Below are 19671 nucleotides of genomic sequence, written 5' to 3' on the forward strand. Positions count from 1 at the left end.
GAGAGTCTGACCCCTGCTGCTCTGAAGAAGTATTGTCCTACCTCTACAAGATCACAGAAGTGTGCACAGTGATCATTTGAAATAAGAGACACCTCCATACAAACGATTGTATTTATTTTGCTTCATATATTGATTGATATCTTTTTTTTTCTTTCAGTTGAAACATGACTTGAAAATGTAAATGATAATGGCTATACTGTTGGTACAAGACAAAAGAAAACCAAATATACAATATATGTCCATTAAAATACACATTCTCGTAAACATCAGAGAAAAAAAGCTTAATAAAAAGACAAAGAAACTAAACTGGCGAATGGTAGCTAGAAACAATATAAAAGGTACATGCCAGGGGAGGGAAACAAGGTGTCTGTGTTCCAGCTGAAATCCTCATTTCACCATCATCACACACAACCATAAAAACACCCGCAAGCACAAGCTGACGCTAGGATTCATCTTCAGAGAATACACAATTATTCAAAACATCGATCACTAAACTACTGCAGAATTCCTATCCTAGGAGGCTGGGGTTAGACAGGGGAAGGTGATGGCACTGAGGACAGGGTGAGTTGTTTAAGGTACGGCAGTGAAGAAAAGTGCTGAATGAATGAAAAATCAATGTCCATCATCACCCACATTCATAGTGCTGGAGCAAAGTACTGCATCAGAGCATATATGTACCTGTCTGTCGTCTCTAGTCTTAACAGCATGTCAAGTCACAGGAGTATTAGTTACAGGACACACCAGCACGCCACCAGATACACTGTGGAGTTAAATTATTTACAAGTGTTTTATAAGAATGGCAAATGTGAACAAGGTTCTGCGAAAACAAAAATTGTGCACCCGTAATTAAAGATTTGTGCAAATCAATTTTACATTTCTATGCACAAAGTCACATTGTTGTATCTTTCAAGTACAAAACCGTTGTTTTGGAAACAACTGTTGAGTATATGAGAATTTTTTTCCACTTTTTAAAGGAATAATAGTGCAAAAACAATCAGTGTCTCTGTGCGGGTTTGTATCTACAACGTACAAATAAAGATTGACAAATGACAAAATTCAGGATGTCTGGCTTATCTTAGAGAGCCTGAGCCTGCCACCACAACCCGGTGGTGGAAAATGGATGGATAGCTTGAGATCTGTTGTTTTGCACTTTGGAAATACAACAATTTAAACATTTTGGGACATTTAATTTGACATGCATAGAAACGTACAAATGGGAATTTAGTTTTCTATACAAAACATTTTTTTTCACTTTACAAAAGCTTTTTTCACATTTGTCATCTAACTAAACACGTTTGAATAACCACTGCCAATTTTTTCCGTACAATTCTCTTTGCTCGATCTCATGCAGTTCAGTAAGGATGAATATATCTGAGCCACGCTTATGAAAGTTCCTGAAGTGAGAGACAAGACTCTGCCACACTGTCTGTGTACATAAAGGCGATATAATGAACAGGGTTTTTTGTTTAAGTCTGTGAATATAAAAAAATAACAGCATCTTTCCGTTCCCATGTTCTGTATTAAAAAATCTACATCTGAAGCTCTGAGTATACATTCTTCCACTAGTAAGCAGCCATGCATTGCGTGTACGATACAGTGTTGGCAAGCCATTCAGAAATACATGACTGAGGTCCGTTTCTAGGGGTCTAAAGTGCATCATGTGCCATTTGTTTCTCACTTATAATCATTCATTGCGAGCTTCTGATTGCAGCAGAGGCTTGTCTCTCAGCTCTGTAACCTGTCATCAGTAAACATTTCAAGGCGTGCTTGCAGAGGGATGGATGGATGAAAGCAATAGATGGATGGATAGATGGAGGGAAAGAGGGATTGGGTGCGCCATATCCTGCCTGGATCCACTCCTCCCATTTTCTGAACACATATAAGGAGGCACTCTGAGGGTCATGGCTGTCTTTGGAAGTGCCTCTGTGAGTTACTGCCAGGCAGGAAATATCTGAGGAGCTTCTCTGTATGGCATCTGAAGACAGCATGCTGAATCAAACAGAATTTATTATCTCCCTGTATTATATCAACTCTTTGCTTTTCCTTTCAAAGACAAAGACTCTTTTATTGTCTGTGTTGAGTCTCATCACACACCCATTTTCTCAGGGGCTGGAGAAGTGTGTCTTTAACAGCCTGATACCTTCAAGCAAATCTACCTTTATGTCTGTAAGAGGTGAGTTCAAGTTTCCCAGAGCTGCTGCTGTGGTTGCACTTTGTGTTACGGTGCAGAATTACCAGAAAACTGATAAGAAGCCAAGAGCAAAGTTATTTGAAACGGTAACCTGATTGATTCTTTGGAATCCCCTTTGCCATTGAATAAAGAAACAGCTCTTGTCAGTAATTTGATGTCAATGTGTTGCCTTTGTGGTAACAATGACCTCAACTGCCCCTTAAAGGAAAATGCCAAAAAAAATTCTGTGTTTCAACTAGCACCATTTTGATTTAGAAATACAGTTAATAAAATGTACACGTTTGCCTGTCTGTGTGTAATTGTGTGTGTGCATGTTTCCCAGCACCTCACAGAAGCACTTATTGCTACAATGAATCAAGACTCCAAATTCATTTGTGCAGCGAAGTGGAATAACGCAGTGCTCCGTCTCTACGTCGCGCCATCTCTACGTCACTCCAGCCTTTAAAAAACACACTTCTCCTCCACGTCGTCAGATCACGTATAGGGAGCAAAGATTTACAGTAACAACGCATCGGCGATCATATTGCAAGTAAATACATTTGAGGGAAAAAAAAAAGGTTACATATTTCAAACACACAAAAGGAATTCATGAGCAAAAAAAAACAACACACGGACAAACATGGCAGGTTGAGCCAGTCTTCCTGCATTAGTAACTGAGTGAAACAGTAATATAGGACCAGCCTTGTCTCTGGCATCATGCAGTGTAGTTTATCTGACCCCAGAAACCATTTTTCCTCACACTGCATTATGTAACACACACGCAGAGATGCTGCTGTGATTTTGTGACTAACTTATCTGATTAAAAAGTCATGATACTGTGTGTTTCAATCTGAACTGCTACAAATACTGCTGTCTGTGGATTGTTATTCCGTAATGCCCTGGAGCACAAGAGGAAGCAGAGATGCCATGACCAAGGGTGCCAATGCTTACATTTGACACCTTAGAAATGTCCTCGCTGTGGCTTTCCATTGGCTGGCATCTTCTTCTTCTATTGTTGTTTTTTTTGTAAGTTGGACTGGAGAGGCTGAACCAGTCGACCGTCACTGACAGATGTAACAGCGAGAAATAAAAATGACAAAGGTGAAGAAAAGATGTGTAGAGTCTTTTGGGGAGATATAAAAAGTCTGCCATCAGTCTATTTTCTCCTCAGTTCCAAGATGCAGTCGAGTGAGTGGGAGCTCTCTGTGGAGCTTGAACTGTGTGTGTGTGTGTGTGTGTGTGTGTGTGTGTGTGTGTGTGTGTGTGTGTGTGTGTGTGTGTGTGCGAGGTTTCTAACAGTGTATAGCATCAGAGAGGGTGAGACTGTGTGTAACAGTGGTGTGTAGTCATATTGACCAAATAAGATTGGCAGTGAAATGGTGTGAGTGAAAGTGTGTTTAATTTGTGAGCTGTCTGACGAACTGAGAGAGGTGTCACACAGGCAAGTGACCTCCTCCACTCTCCCTCTCCCCCTCTCTTCTTCTCCCCGTCCTCCTCTTTTTTAGTGTAGCTCATCCTCTTCAGTTTTTAAAGCATCATCTTTGACTCTGTTCTTCCTCACGGTCTAGACAAAAGCCTCGGGCTTGCTGTCGTCGTTGATCTTGGCGTAGATCTTGGGATCGTCATTGCGCTCGTCTCTGAGGCGCTGCAGGTGGCGGCTGTGGCACAGCAGGTAGAGAGGGAGGCAAAATCCCAGCATGCTAACCACCAACAGTCCCACGTTTACCTGAAGACAACATTAGAGTTAGACCAACATAATGATATGGGCCTTTCAGTAGAAAATCACAGTTCAAATGTTTAAAGGTCTAAATATTTCCCACAGTACTCGCTTCTTTACTCATTTATGCTAATGTCAATATATTTGTATCACTCACCCATAGAGGGTCTCCATCCAGGGGTCCCACCATGGCCATGAAGAGAGGCTGTTGGAGCAGGGCGAACAGAGCGCTGATCAGAGACTGCATGCCTGTCAGGCTGCCAAACTGAGAGGATGGGTACCTGCAAGGGACAAAAAACATATATCAGAGGGTAAATTTAAACAAGCCCATAACTAACTTGAATTTGAGTTTTAAATATCAACTCTGGGGGTTCTATTCAAACTGAAGCCAATCAAATTAAAACTACACACACTCTCTCTCACACACACACACACACACACACACACACACACACACACACACACACACACACACAGTAATCCTACATTAATCCTACATTAAAAGTTATAGTTATAGCAGCAGCTTAATGGCCATGGTTTTGGAATGAGATGAACAATTACATATGGGTGTAATGTTTGTGTCTATGCATACTTTTGTTATGTTATGTATGTAGTAAATCTACAATTCTATATCGGTATCATGCAGTATCATTGTGTGTGCTGTTATGTCATTACGTTTTGAACACGTTGACACTTACACAGCAGCATAGAGGCCTCCGACTGCAGAGTGGATGAAGCCTCTGACAATAGTGTGCAGGATAAAGGACAGAATCTAAGGAGGAGGAGAGAAATGAAGAGAAAAAAAAAAGATCAATTTTTCATTAAGTACCAGTTCACAGCTGGCCTGTCCTCACTGAGAAATGGCTTTCATCTTTGATAAATGAGATTCAGGATGAGCGAATAACACGTAAAGACTCAGTTGTCCAGTAGGTGTCACTAAAGTACTTAGTGATATCAGGAGCTGCATTGCCATGTGACTCTCTCCTGTTTGAACATTGTGTACATCTCCCAGTCTTTGTCTCTCTCTGCAGCATTAGACTAGCAGCACATGCTGAGAAATGTGCATCGCCGAGGAGCTTCAAAGAAATAAGATAGTTCTCTCATCCTGTGTGTTTGTGTACCTGAAGTGGCAGGTTAGGGACGATGCAGGTGAATCCAAAGCAAACCAGGAGTAGGTTAGTGAAGATAAAGGCTCTGGTGGCGTTGACGATCTTCTGTATCTGTTTGTCATTGCGACGGGGCTGACCAGGCTCCCTAATTGAAGTAAAAAAGAATGTCAAGCTTTTTTGTTATTACCTTTTTAAGCTTATGCTCTTTCTTCTTCTTTTCTTTTCTTCTGTGTGTGTTCATGTGTGCATCCTCACCTCTTGGCACTCTTGTCATTATCCTCCTCGCAGTCCTTGAGCCTCCAGTCCATGACTTGGCCAATCACAGGAGAGGTGACCAGACACAAAAGCTGGAGCACGCCAAAGATGGACGTGTAAACACTCACTGAGATTCAGATGACAGAGATACAGACAGTGTTATTGTTATGATTTTATGCTATATTTTGAAGTTTTGAACATGAGAATGAAACGTATGAAGACGTTTAGAGAGTGATGCACATAGAAACAAGCAAACACAAAGTGGACAGATGGCTGAGGAGAACAACTGAAGAGTGTAGGTCTTAGATCTTTGTAAGTGAAGCCTGATGTCTCTTACCCACTTGCATCTTCTCCACTGCAACAGCAGCAAGAAGCCAGCATGACGGGGAAAGAGAAAGAGCAAGAGAGACAAACGGAAAAGTAAAGACGGAAAGTTAACAACAAGCAACAAGGCGGTTTAGCTGAGCGGAAAGCAGCTTGAGAGATTGTTAGGTGTCAGTGATCAAAGAACATCCACTGCAACACTGTGGTCAGATATTGAAGATATTCACGTAACACCATGTGTTTGTTTGCATACAGTTTAATCTATGTGCTAGAAACAACACACACCTGTGCTGAGGTCTCCCTCTGTCAGGGACTCCAGGATGGTGTTCATGGCTCCCATGTAGAAGATGAGGCGCAGCTGGGTCACACACATGGTGATGAGGCTCAGCATGAAGATGGGACTGAGGATACTCTTCATGAAGGACTGAGCTGCAGCAGAAATGAAAGGAAAGAGGTCATTGCAGGCAGGGTTAAATCAAATCAGTTGGATTATACACATGGTTTCTAAGCAAATACCAGAAATTGGTTACGCCAGTTTTGTTCACATTTCATGGGACAGAGATTCTTCCCTGAACACAGCAACATGACAACTTACAATTGTTGTTCTATATTGTTTTATGGCAACCCATCCAAACATTGTTAACTCAAAAAGACAAATGTCAACCTCATGGTGGTGCTACAGGAAAAGTCAGAGGATCAACTAAGTCATGGGATGTATCCTCTGGGGATCACAAATGTCTGTCTAAAAAAGAAAGGCAATCCATCCAACAGTTGTTGAGATATTTCAGTCTGGACCAAAATGCTGGACTGACCGACAGACTGACATAACCATCCATAGAGCCAGATCATTTCTGCCAGTCACAGCAACACACAGCTCCTTCTTACATGGTCTCTTTTAAGTCTCCACAAAAGCAGTAACATATGATGGAAAAACTACTATTAAGGTGGAGGGAAGAGGTTGCCATCTAAATATTCCCACTGGTCTTTGGGTGCCACAGTAACACAGTCTTAAAAAAAGGAAGGTTGTAAAAAAAGTTGATCATTAATCAAAGTTGTGATATAATTGTTCAGAAACTTGTCATGCTTGCAAAACATTATAAAGTACTTTTAAACACTCATTGCATTTTTTTTCCATTAACAAGCATGTTGGTTCGGTAACCTGTCCGTTAAACTAAAATCACAGCTACAAAAATTGATAATAAGGGCTGGCAAAATAATTGGCCAAATGCCACCAACTCCTCTTCAGGAGCTTTTTGAGGAGGCGGTGAGGAAAGGTCTCAAAGTCATCAACGACCCAAATCATGTCCTGTATAGTGGGTTTGAGCTGATACCTTCAGGCAGAAGGTACAGGTTACCAAACTGCAAGCTTAACAGGTACAAATTCTCATTTGTGCCGCTTGCAATCAAATTAATGAATAATAATAGATAGAGTGTGTGTGTCTGTGTTTGTGTGTTTGTGCCCAAGACAAATTTCTCCGATGGGAGACAATAAAGGCTTATCTTATCTTAACAACTTTTCTGTCTCTGATCAAAGTAGAATATAAGAGTTAACCGCCATGCCAGTGACCATGTGAGGCTGCATTTGTGCTAACTAAATGCAGAGATTAGTTATTATAATTTGTTCTGAGAGGGGCATGAATGTCTCTACCAAATTTCATGGCAAGCCATCCAATAGTTGTTGAGACATTTCACTCAAATCTACAATATTAACTTCATGGTGGTGGCAGGAAAAGTCAATAGTTCAGTGTGGCATAGTTTGATACTTCTGCATTGATCAAGACACTAGTAGCCATAATGCCATGAAAACAGTCCAAAAACCATTAGGTCCAAGACTAATAAAAAGGACCTAAGGTGGCAAAGATTCAAGAGACAAAAAACTATACAGTATGTCTTTTATTTTGAAATCTAAGCAAGTAGTTAGAAAAAAAAGACTTCTGTGCTGGCTCAAAATGTGGTTTACATACTAAACTAGTACACTGTGGCCCTGCTGATTGTTTCAGTAAAGCTACATGATTTGTGTTTGTTATTGATGATGATGTTACAAAATATATTCAGATGTTGATGTGTTTAAATTCAAATCAAGCCTTTCAGCTCTCAGGAGACTGGAGGAAAAGAAACCATGCCTAATAAGTAAATATTATCCAACCCTCTCAGTTGCCATTAAATTAGAGAGGAATGAGAGGACAAACATGTTTTTGTGTGAGTGTGTAATATGGGCCTCCTTAAAGCTCCTGAAAGTCAGAACATGTCCAGCTGTTATGAAACCAACCATATGCGGAGGATGCTTGGCCTTCAAACCAAAACAATGCTTCTCTAGGGATCTCTGCCAGCGCGCCACACACTGCTGAGCGGCTTTTCTAAGAATGGGGTCCGAACCAATTTTACGGTCCATTTGCTATCAAAGAGACCCAGAGGGGAGCGACCAGACCCCCCCACTGGGAGTCCCTGACTCTGGTGTAGAAGAGACAGAAGGGGCCAAAGGAGGACTGGACGTGTAGGGGTAACAGAGGTTAGCTTAGCGTGGATGTAGGGCAGATGTAAAGGGGCATTCAATGTAAGGGGTGTTTGTGCCTTATTGTTTTGTACAGATGTAGGTCAGGCCCTGAGGTTTTATGTTTTTCAGAGCTGAGAGACGATGCTGCTAATATGAAGTATATTGTATTCTATCATGTAATCAAAACTCTGCTGTCGAAATGAGTCATTCTCAGCAACGTGTAATTAAATACTAACAAAATTAGTTTCTGGAAGTTTTTTTTTCTATATATATATATATAAAGACATCAATTGTATTATTTGAATGTATATGAGTCAGTTATTGAAAAAATAATATTACATTCTGTTAACCATATTGATAAGTTCTAATTGTGACACTGGTAATCTTAAAAAAATAATAGCTATAATAACTTAGTTCTCAATGGAGAATATTATAAAGTTTTGGTATCACTATCACTCCTCAGGACTGCTGTCTGGATAGCCTTTATCCATTAAGGAGCTTTCAGACATCTGGCACACAGAGCAGCTCTCCTGCCCGGATCATTCACAATGCAAACTGGCTCCTGAGATGCTCGGATGAATATTCATAAGTTGGCAAAGGGGACACAACAAAAAGTGGGACTGCCTTTGCTTAAGACTGGATCATTTGAGCACACTTGTTTTGAAAAGCTCTGTTTCCCCATTTGGTTTCCACTTTTTTCACTTCCACCTAATAACAATAATAATAATAATATTTCATTACATTTATTTATTACTATAGATTCCTAACAAGCTCAGACTTACTCTCTTCCTTGGCTTTGCACTTCACGTCCAGGTCAACAGTGGACAGGCACAGCTTGTTGGCCTCCTGCGAGGCCAGGTCTTTGGCCGGCTGGGGCTGCTGCTTCATGGAGTTGCCGACACTGAGACGGCGCCCCACTGTGGTCACCTGCCGATAAAACTGCTTCCCTGTGATCTTGTGGTCAAAGCCCAGCCAGCTGAACTTGATCTTCACCCTAAAGGATTGGTGGAAAGAGAAGAGAAGGTGAACGGTGATTGTTAGCACAAAATGCAGAGCAACTGTCAAACTGTAAAGTGAAAAGAGGATGAGGAGGAAAGCAGAAACAAGGACAAAAACATCAACAGAGAAAGAGAGAGAAAGAGAGGAAACGGAAAAAGACGGGAGGAAACAAAGGCTCCAGGTGATTGAGAGCAAAGCCGACAGATCACCTGGCTTTAGGGTCTTTCCTGTCTTTAGGGCTTACTTGACCTCTGCTGCATTATACTGGGATTTACTGTGGGTGAGTGTGTGAGCATGTATGTCTCTACATCTTGTGCATGTGTGTAATGCAGTGATCTCTGTGGAGAATGCAGTCTGTCTGGGTCAGAATCCCTTTACAGCAGGTATGACTTATTGACTGGTAGCATTACAGTGGCCATTTAACCCTTGTGTTGTCCTTGTGTGACATGTGACCCGTTTTCAAAGTTTTTTTATATCAGAAATATGGCTTTCAACCAAATTGCCCGAAAATAACATGGATGCGTGGGTGTACGTTCCATCTTGCAGGTAAAATCAATGACTACTTTCATAGAATTTTGAATTGTGGGTGTTTTATTCAGTTTTATAGCATTTGAAAAAAATGTTTAAATGGATTAAAAACAGTATCCTGACTAAACTTTGACATAAACCAGTCTGTGATCCACTCAACATCCTTTGATCTTAACTATTAGTCACAATAATTCATAATTTCTGCTTTTTTCAAACTCAAAAATTAGGTATAATGTCACATAAATTAGGTTTATTGACCATGAATTAAAAAAGTTGAATAAAGTGACAACATTTTTTTTTTTTAAAGATTCAAAAGCATCTAATAAAGAGACAAAAAAGAGCTTCTATTTATCTTACGTGTAGTCCATGTCCTCTGGGCCGGGGAAGGGCTCCAGAGGCCAGTTGACGAAGCAGTTGAAGAAGACGAGGCAAGCGCAGGCGGCCCACACCAGCAGGATGATGATGAAGGTTGCACCCAGATCATAAATCACCTACAGGCAGGCAGACGGCACCCAAACAGACACATCATAACAAAGAATCAACATCCCATTCTGTGGTAGCAGTTAGGGCTGGGCGATATGGAACAAAAGTCATATCCCGATATATTTTGGCTGAATATCGATATACGATATATATCCCGATATTTTTTTCCGCAAAGTGAGAGCAAATGTTCAGTCAAAGCCAAAATCAAATATGACATGTCACAAGTAGTTTCATAGAGACAGTTGCAAAATCAAATAAATAATAAACCGGTTTCTTCACCTGGTTCATGATTAAATGCTCAGCTGTTCAAATAACAATAAAATGTAAACCTAAATACTGTATAACAGGAGTACTTTTGAAATCAAAGCTCCATATTTGTGATTCGTTCCAAAGGTCAATTAAGCTTTTGATATTAATATAATCTACTTTGTTCAAAATGTAATGCCTCATGCCTGTAAGCCTAGGTTTATAGTCCCATTCTTCCACTTGATACTGCTTCCACTTAAGTAAACTAAAAGATGAACTATCGACTACAAAACAAAGAAACTAATTAATGTGTTAATACAAAGAATATTTATTATGATCGGTTCACAGATCTGAGTCCAAACGGAAACTTCACCCTTCTGAACTAAGAGTTTCTGCTTCAAGGTGAGGTTTAAAACAGACTGAAATGTCCAGGCTCATTCCTCCACTATTTATTTCTCTATGTATTTATGCGTTACATGTCATTTTAACGGGCACTGAGCTCCAGATCCTGCAGCTGCAGACGGTCTCTGCTGCCCCGCTGTAGCTTCTCTCCGTCCGCCTGCCGCCGGCAAACTTAGTGGAACTTTCCGCCGATATCGACATACAGGTCGTCCTGGACTACGTGTAAGATCCTACCGATCACCACTCTGTCTTTGGCTGGTCCGATCTGGATCAGCGGGGACCGGCGCAGCAGCGAGGCAAAGCTGTGTTTTTCCTTGGGGAAGAGACGCTGCGGCCGGCCACGGAGCTCTCCGCCTCCCGCTGCCGCCGGAGCTCAGGTTGCTGGTCGAAGGCGGCATACATAATCATAAAACACATTGTCACCTGTTAAATGTTATTCATTGCTGTTTGTTCTTTTCATTTCCTCTATCAAACATAATTAAGCAGTACAAAAGTCCGGCATCTTTAGCGTTGATCTGAATGCTTCGCACCCCTGTTCCAAGATGGCGGCGGTTTTGACGTATGTTTAGAACCTCAAGGCGACATCTGTGTATATATCTATGGGAGCAAGGATCACATTTGAACTATATCGATATATGCGATATGGTCTAATTCCATATCTCATTTAAAAATATATCGATATATTTTTAATATCGATATATCGCCCAGCCCTAGTAGCAGTGTAATTCTTTCTCATGTTAGTGCATTGCCTTTCAGGAGGAATCCTTACATGATGGATGAGGACAAATGTATGAATATTTTTGGGTAAATCAAGAATCGAGTGATGTCATTGACGGCACAAATCAAATGTCACAAACCTTGATGCCGGGAAAAGTGACAGCAGAGGAGGCGTAGGATCCAATCATCAGAGAAATGAAGGTTGACCTCAGGTCTCCAAACATGTTGGGGAGCTATGGAGAGAGCAGAAAGAACAGATTAGGGTACTAAAATTAAAAAATAAAAGTGATGTGTAAAGATTCATTCAAAACACAGAGGAAAATCTCGATCTGGATGTCTGACCGCTATATCTGAATATCATTTACATCACTGTAAAACTGAGAAAAATCAATCGCTGAAGCACAGAATGGTCTCGAATTTCATTGTGGAAGTAGAGGAAAAAGCTTTCTGTGTATCACTTCAGTGAAACTTGGAGGTTTATTTAAAAAACACAACATATCCTAGTGACTTAAAGTGAGAGTATGTGAGGACATTGCACTTTGATTATCCTACAAATTAAAAGTTGAATTCATAAGCAATAAATGCACCTCAGGGTACACTCAGGGGTTTTGCTGTTACTGCCTTATTTGGTCTTGTATGACCAGTTAGATTATGGTGGCTAATGTAAGTTAGTTAGATATTCCTGTAACAGACAATACTGAGTTTGTTTGCAAACTTTGAGAATTGTTTTTCTCTATGCAACTTGTTATGCTTTTAGCTTGCACATTTATCTTCGTTGACATTTTTTCTTTACTTATAATCCACCAAAACCCACAAGATCACTAAGTGTGTAAAAATTTAGCATATTACACACATCCAGGCAAACAGTTCAGCCCAGTGCTCGACACAGTATTGACTATTGATAGGCTTGCCACCACAAAGTATAGTACACCCTGTACTGTCTGCTGCAGGCTGTTTTTGTCCTAGCATTTGAAGTGGAGCAGAGACAGAAATACCGGAGTCGTGCATGACGCTCAACCTTTAACTTGAGTAAACAGAATTCTTCAAGAAGTAAGAAACAAAGCAAATAATTGACAACAGACAGCATGAGAGCAACATGTGGCTAGATTTCTTTTTTCATTTACTGTCTCCATCAGTCATGTTTAATCATGTGTCAGTCATGTTTAAATTATGGCATCTGGAGAATATATAGTTTAACATGGAGGAGAGGAAATCAAACTCCAAGTCAACAGCAGTGAATGAACTGGGTCACTGGTGAAAGAGTGGGGGCAGGGAGTGAAAAATTTGGGTGACACATTTTTCTCGTTTGATTGTAAATAGCCAAGCATTCCCCTCCCTCTCCCATTGTCCTCATCTGTCCGTCCAGCCGTCCGTCCAGCCATCTGTACAGCCGCTGCGCTAACCACAGGGGTGCAGCTTGTTAGGCAGCTGCTTGAACCCTCTCACCTCACACAGTCCTCACTCCCTGGATTAATTGGACTAAAGGTGAGCTACAAAAATGGCTACGTCCCTGCAAACAAGGGCCCTGAATCCCTCCCCAACTCATGTTTCCCTGTAGCAGCGCTCAACTGGAAGAATCCAGTTAGGACACTTTACAGGAGGAGTCTGACTAACTGAGCTGTGGCACAGTCCATGTAGAGGAGAGGACGCACAAATGACCAGCTCAGCTTGTGTCTAGCTCAGCAGACTTGATGTGGTCATGACGCATCAAGGCCTTGATAGCTATGCAGAGTCAACAGGTTCAGATTTCCCCACTGTCGCGCTATCACTTCCTCCTCATCTAGCCTGTGACGATGGATGGGTAATTTTTAATGTCCAGTCTTTTGCAAGAGCTCTATTAATAGCGAACATTTTGAAAATAATTTGGTATGCTATCGATTAAGGGACTGTATGAAAATTATTATCAGCCTTCCTCTGTAAAGTAGTTAATAGTTAAATGAATAGTTACATCAAAAAGAAAACTATTGAAAATATATTGTCTTTATGATTTCACATATTCTTCTTCCTTGTCAAAATCTGGCAGCTACCAACAATTCCACACAATGCAACTTGGTTGCAATTCGGGTGTGTTATGCTAGTAGCAGCTAATGTAATCTTGAGCTGCTAGCCTTAAGCAGAGGTGAGGAGCAGGCTACAGAGGTCACTCTTTTTTTTAAGATAATTTTTTGGGCTTTTTTAATTTTTGACAGGACAGCTAGGTGAGAAAGGGAGAAGACATGCAGGAAATTGTCAGGTCAGATTTGAACCCTGGACCTCTGCGTCGAGGCATAAATCTCTCAGTATATGTGCGCCTGCTCTACCACTGATCCAAACCAGCCACAACTTTACATCTTTACAGACTACAGTAAGCTCACTTCTTTCTCACTCCACACCTACAGATTTCTTTCATTTTCAAACATGAAGTCTTCAGCACCAACCAACGCTGACTCAAGTGACACTTGAATTCAACTAGCAGCTTTGACAAAGTCAAAAGGAGGGTTCAACAAAATCATTAATAACCTTGGCTTTGCTTTTTAATAAAGTGAAACATAAGGTTCAGCCCAACTCACCACCCAAATAATCTTCATTACAGTCCTTAAATCACTAGTTCAAATAAACAATTTCCCCATTAAGATCCTAGATATCAGATACAAAAGAATAATAATGTGGATGAGTCAGTCCCTATCTTCCCTGTAATTTACCTCCTTGGTGTTTCTCCCACTAATACACCCAGGCTTGTTTATTCACGCTGGGGACAGGTTAATTTGGAAACTACACTGTTGCCACTGGGGATAATTTCTGTAAGCACACAGGTCTGCGGGAAAAAACAAAATCATGTGAGCAAACGGTGCAGTTCCAGAGTGAAAACCTCAAAACCATCGGTGTGTGCAGCAGCATGCCCAAACCAGAGTAAAAACCACGTTTAGGTCTTGTGATGCTGAGCGTTGGCCTCATAAAGTGATTACGTCACAGCAGAAGTTTCTCTGGGTTACTGGGTCTGAGTCACAGTTAGGTAAAACCACTGTTTCCCAAAAACATGTCACAAACCAGTTTAGTTTAAGTCTACTAATCATAAAAGAAGAAGTGAGGATTATTGGATAAAGCAGCGTGAGGATAACATTAGAGCGAGTGCGTTGATGGGAGGAGCAGCTGTCAGGCTTGACGAGGAGCAGATAACAGTGTTTTTGTAGCGGGAGTCAATAACACATCAGTCAAGCAGACAGGTGGGTTTGTTACTGTTAAACACTCAAAGACAAACAATCTGCGGTGGCTTTAGGCACTAACATACACACAACAAGCAACTGACTGCAAAATAACTGTAAACGGTCACAAGATAACACACAGACACACACATTTACCCTATAGGTGATCTTTTGTGCCAGCTTTATATAATAGAAAATACATTTTCCATCACGTTCTGGGTAGGAATCATGCTCATTCTACAAATGCATTGTTGTCAGTTGGTTAAACAAGAGGAAGTGTCTACAGCCATGCTCTGTGAGGTTGTACTGCACAGCGTTGCTTGCTATCATGCTCACAATGACAATGCTAACATGTTGATGTTACTATATGATGACGTGGTATATAAAACCATCTTAGCTTAGCATGTTAGCATGCTAATACATATTTAGCACTAACACAAAGTACAGCTGAGGTTTATGGGAATGTCATTAGTTTTTCAGGTATTTGTTCATAAACCAAATTATGAAACAAGTTGAAATTTGAAAAAACATGATGGACTCTTCAGAAGAGGTCATTATCTTCACTCAATTTTTGTGCACGAAAAGTCGCCAGACGACACCAGTTTCTGAACATACTGGGAAGAGCTGTGTGAGCTGATAGTCTTAATTAGCTTTGTAAACTCATTTGGCAATGGCTTGAATGTAACGGACGTTCATTAATATAAACAAGTTACGCACTAAACCTTTAATCAGAGGCATCCCAGTGTTTGTTCCGGAAATTTCACCTCATCCACTCACCCTTTTCTACCTTATTAAACCCAGGCTTTACCGATCTCCTAACTACTTAACTTGTCCCCTAATCTCGTTTACATGACAAGAATCAGTACGTTTATCTCCAGGGGAACGACTGAGAGCAGATACCTCTTTAAAATAACAACACCCACCATCTATTTTGTTATTGCTTCTTCGCTGAATCACTCTTTTGTTAGCTCTGTGGTCACAGTGTATCCATGCAGAGAGTGGCAGGGTACACACACAGATGGGCTCAGTGTTTGGACAGCCACTAAAGGTCTATTTTCAGCATCAGAGCAGTCACCTGAAGATAAGAGATCAGGGTTCGGTGGCAGCCAGGGTTCGGTTAGACAGTGCTTTATTTTAGGGGGATGCGGGCGTTCATCATTAAGTGGATCTATGCATGTCAGGGTTTTGTTTGAACAGTATTCAGGTAACGCAGTATTTAATACAAGCACAGTTTGTTATGACTCAAACTTGAACTGAACTGTTAAGTGAACAAAACAAGAAAAATTGGTTTTGTAGATGAATTTAACATAAATTTCCTTTTTGGCTAATCTAGAGATATTTACACTCCAACAGCTTTTGGGAAACTGCCACAATGTCCTGGAACTGATTTTGAACAGGCTGTACAGAGAACAGCAATGCAGTGAAGGAGGTTAAAACCATCAAGTTGAAACCTGTTGAGCTGTTATTTCACCTTGTCAAATGAATGCTGCACAGAGCTTCAGGCTAGATTGATATCTTTTCTATAGTCTTGGTCTGTCTCATTTAACCCATATCTCTTCATTAGGCACTTGATCTAATTGTAATAATATGTAAATGTATTCCACGGGGTGTAAGATTAGTCTGGAATCATATAAGGACCCTAACCCTCTCATGTTGTACTTTTTTGTGAATGAACTTGAACCTGACTTTTCTTGAACCAGTTTAGATTCTTGCTTGATAAAAAGAAAATCCCCCTGTGACTGCTCTTTCAAAAAGTTTGCGACTGCAAACTTTTTTGGCCATCCTGCATTTTTGCATGTATTTTGTAAGTCACTCTTGATAGGACTGTGTGCTGAGTGTTGGAAATGGAAATGGAGAATGCAGAGTGTGAAGTGACAAAGAGGCCTAGGGAGTGAGAAAACATGATGAGGGGGGAAAGAAAGAGCAAACTGGACAGAGCCATTTGAGAGGAAAAAACAGAGAAATGAAAGAAGGAAGAGGGTTTGCTGCAGCAAGTGGAAACTTCAGCTGCCTTCTGCCGAACGACTAAGAACTAGCTCTGACCAGTCCTGTCCTGACGCACAGGATAGTACTCAATCCATCATAAAGAGCAGCCAAGTGGGCCCTAAGATTAGCAAACACCAGCTGACGAAAACCAGACTGCAAACCTTCATCAACCTGACGTCATCTTTTGCTCCCTCCTATTAGGAGTCCAATCATTTCAAAGCTGATATATTTTGGACCGACTTTAATGCCAAACAATGAATAAAAGCACATGAGCATTTTCACTAGAAACAAGTTTTTGGGAGGGTTCGGAGGTCTTTGAACGAGTGTTAAGACCCCTCTGTGTCTGGTAGGGATTTACAGTCATTCTAGCTGCACAAAAATCCTCAAAATCTAGCTCCAGTAATCACCTCCCACCACTACACAAATCCACATGGGTCTGATATCAGCGACTGCTGTTTTTGTCTGGCAGGCTCGGATCTCAAATTACAAGTTTGACCTTTGGCATTCATTCATCTTATTTCCCCTCACATCTCCCTTCCCTTCATTTAATGTGGTCAAATGCAGTAAACAGAGCATACAATATATACTGTTATTCCACTATCTCACCCTGCCATCTCCAGCATGGTAAAAACAGTCCACAGAGTGATGTGGAATGAAACACTCAGTGTGTGGAATGAAACACTTTGTGTGGAATAAAACACAAAAATAAATTTTCCACCTAACAACAAATCACTCCTTGTTTCTCCTTCAGCCCTACCTAGACATTTCAGTCATTCTGGAAGAAAATGTGCAGGACATTTAGATTTCTCAACTAAAAACTACATCTATGGACAATTTGTTGTTTTCAAGCAGGGAATCAGTCAGACGTTTAGTGAGCCTTTAAGAGGTGACTGAAAAAATATTACAGATAGAATGTAGATTATGGCAGCAAGCAGCGCTTCAGACTGGGAAACCAAACCCAAGAAGCAGGGGGGCCTCCAACACGTGCCACGAATGAGACGAGGAACAAGAGGAGGAGTTTCATGTCTGCCTATGGGTGTGGAAATATGTACATGTACATAGAGGCAGTGTGTTGGGAACATTTAGCAAGAAAGAAGAGAGATTCTCTGTAACATGAAGCTGTTTACAGGCACAGAATGGAAAGAAATGGAATGAAGAGCAGAGAGGGAATAAATCACCCCACCCTCTCCTCGTCCTCAGCTTGACTCCCTGTTTTCCATTGCTGGGACACTGAGTGCTGAGTGTGCATCCACAAGGAAAAAGGAGGAAGTAAATCAAAGATAGATAAAAAATAAAAATAACAGAGAAAGAGGGGAAGGAGCCAAATGGTACACTTTGAGTTCATTAGAGGTAAAAAGAAAGCATGGTGGGGGTTCTATTGACTAAATGACAGAAATACACGCATGCACAGACACACACACACGCACACACACACACACACACACTGGGTATTTTGGCTGGCTGGGTCATCCTAACCTGAGGAGTTTTAACGACACATGATGCCCAAGATGCTGCGTCAAAGCTTTTTACCCCTTGAGAAATAAAGGTTACAGGCTTCTTAAAATAGTTGTTTTCCTCTTTAACAACCCCTGACCCAGAGATTCAGGAAAGGGCAGGGTGAGGGAAGAGCAGAAGCAATGCATCCACACTACATCGCTTACTACTTTCTCTCTCTCTCTCTCTCTCTCTCTCTCTCTCTCTCTCTCTCTCTCTCTCTCTCACACACACACACACACACACACACACACACACACACACACACACACACACACACCGAGGCAGTAGTATAAACAAAACATTTGTCGAGGCCTGCAGGGAGCTCTATACTACTGTACGTTAGAGGCACTCAACAGCTAAAGCAACACACACACACACACACACACACACACACACACACACACACACACACACACACACACACACACACACACACAGATAGACAGTGCTGACACACAGTAACATACAGATCTCTTGCATCCACAAAAGAGCGTTTTGACAGTTGTGAGCAGGTCTAACTTTGCCCAGGAGCTGAAACTGGAGAAGAAAAAAAACAAGACTGAGACTAAACACAGGGGGGGCCACAGTGGAACGAAACCAGCTTAGCAACGTGTGTGTGTGTGTGTGTGTGTGTGTCAGTCAGAGTCACAGTAGGAAGCCTGAATAGGTGGGGAGACACACACACACACACACACACACACACACACACACACACACACACACACACACACACACACACACACACACACACACACACACACACACACACACACACACACACACACACACACGTCTCCTTGTGTGGATGAAATATTAATGAGGAGATGTCTTTTTTGGCTCCCAGCCAGAGCAGCAGAGCAGGTGAATAATAGTGAATAATAAATCACTAATGCAGACTCGCTCTCACATGGCCTCTCCTGTGATGCAGCACTTTGTCTGACTGATGAGATCATCCTGACCACTGGCTTTCCTTACCCACTCCATCACTCCCTCTTCTCTTGTCTACACATCACTGCTCATCCCTTTCTCCCAGTAGTCCCTTGTCAACTTCTCAGCCATCTGTTTGCTCCTCTTTTGTCCATCTTTACCTTCTCTCTGATGCATCTGTCTTTCTGCCCATTTCTCTGTCTCCATCACCTAACCCTCTTGTTCCATCCACTCTTCATCAGTGTCTCTTCAAGGTGCTCTAATCCACTCTCTTGCCTCTCTGTTTTCTCTCTCCTCTTCTTCCTCATCACTATTTCTTTCCGAAATCTCTACATCTCTTCCTTCCCCTCTGCTCCTCCTCATTTCATTTCCCTCATATCAAATTATGCTATTCTAGTTTTGTTCATATTTATATTTTTATCAGGAACTTACGTATTTTGTAATATATTATATGACTATTTATATGTTTTGTGGAGCAGTTTGTAGCCCGGCAGAGAAGGGTTGTATAAAACTAATATGATAGTGTCCTCTATTTTTGACTCCCTGACTCTCCATTCCCTCAAATGTCAGCACTGTCAAGATGGTTTTACGTTGGTCAACGGCACAAAGATTTACTTTGCCTCCTTGGGCAAATC

The 19671-nt window shown here is 41.3% G+C and overlaps 1 protein-coding gene across 1 annotated transcript in view; it reads right to left on the reverse strand.

Annotated features, from left to right (window-relative positions):
* Window positions 1-697: 697 nt before the first annotated feature.
* LOC114551328 (large neutral amino acids transporter small subunit 4) overlaps window positions 698-19671 on the reverse strand; it is a 29047-nt gene continuing 10073 nt past the window's right edge. The window contains exons 6-14 of the mRNA XM_028572473.1: window positions 11585-11677; window positions 9954-10087; window positions 8852-9063; window positions 5861-6004; window positions 5252-5378; window positions 5009-5141; window positions 4586-4659; window positions 4045-4168; window positions 698-3896 (exon numbers count right to left, since the gene is read on the reverse strand). Coding sequence (XP_028428274.1) covers window positions 3735-3896; window positions 4045-4168; window positions 4586-4659; window positions 5009-5141; window positions 5252-5378; window positions 5861-6004; window positions 8852-9063; window positions 9954-10087; window positions 11585-11677 — 1203 coding nt within the window. The 3' untranslated portion in view covers window positions 698-3734. The remainder of the gene's footprint in view (window positions 3897-4044; window positions 4169-4585; window positions 4660-5008; window positions 5142-5251; window positions 5379-5860; window positions 6005-8851; window positions 9064-9953; window positions 10088-11584; window positions 11678-19671) is intronic.

Source organism: Perca flavescens, chromosome 3 (genome assembly GCF_004354835.1).
Source record: "Perca flavescens isolate YP-PL-M2 chromosome 3, PFLA_1.0, whole genome shotgun sequence".
Classification (NCBI taxonomy): domain Eukaryota; kingdom Metazoa; phylum Chordata; class Actinopteri; order Perciformes; family Percidae; genus Perca; species Perca flavescens.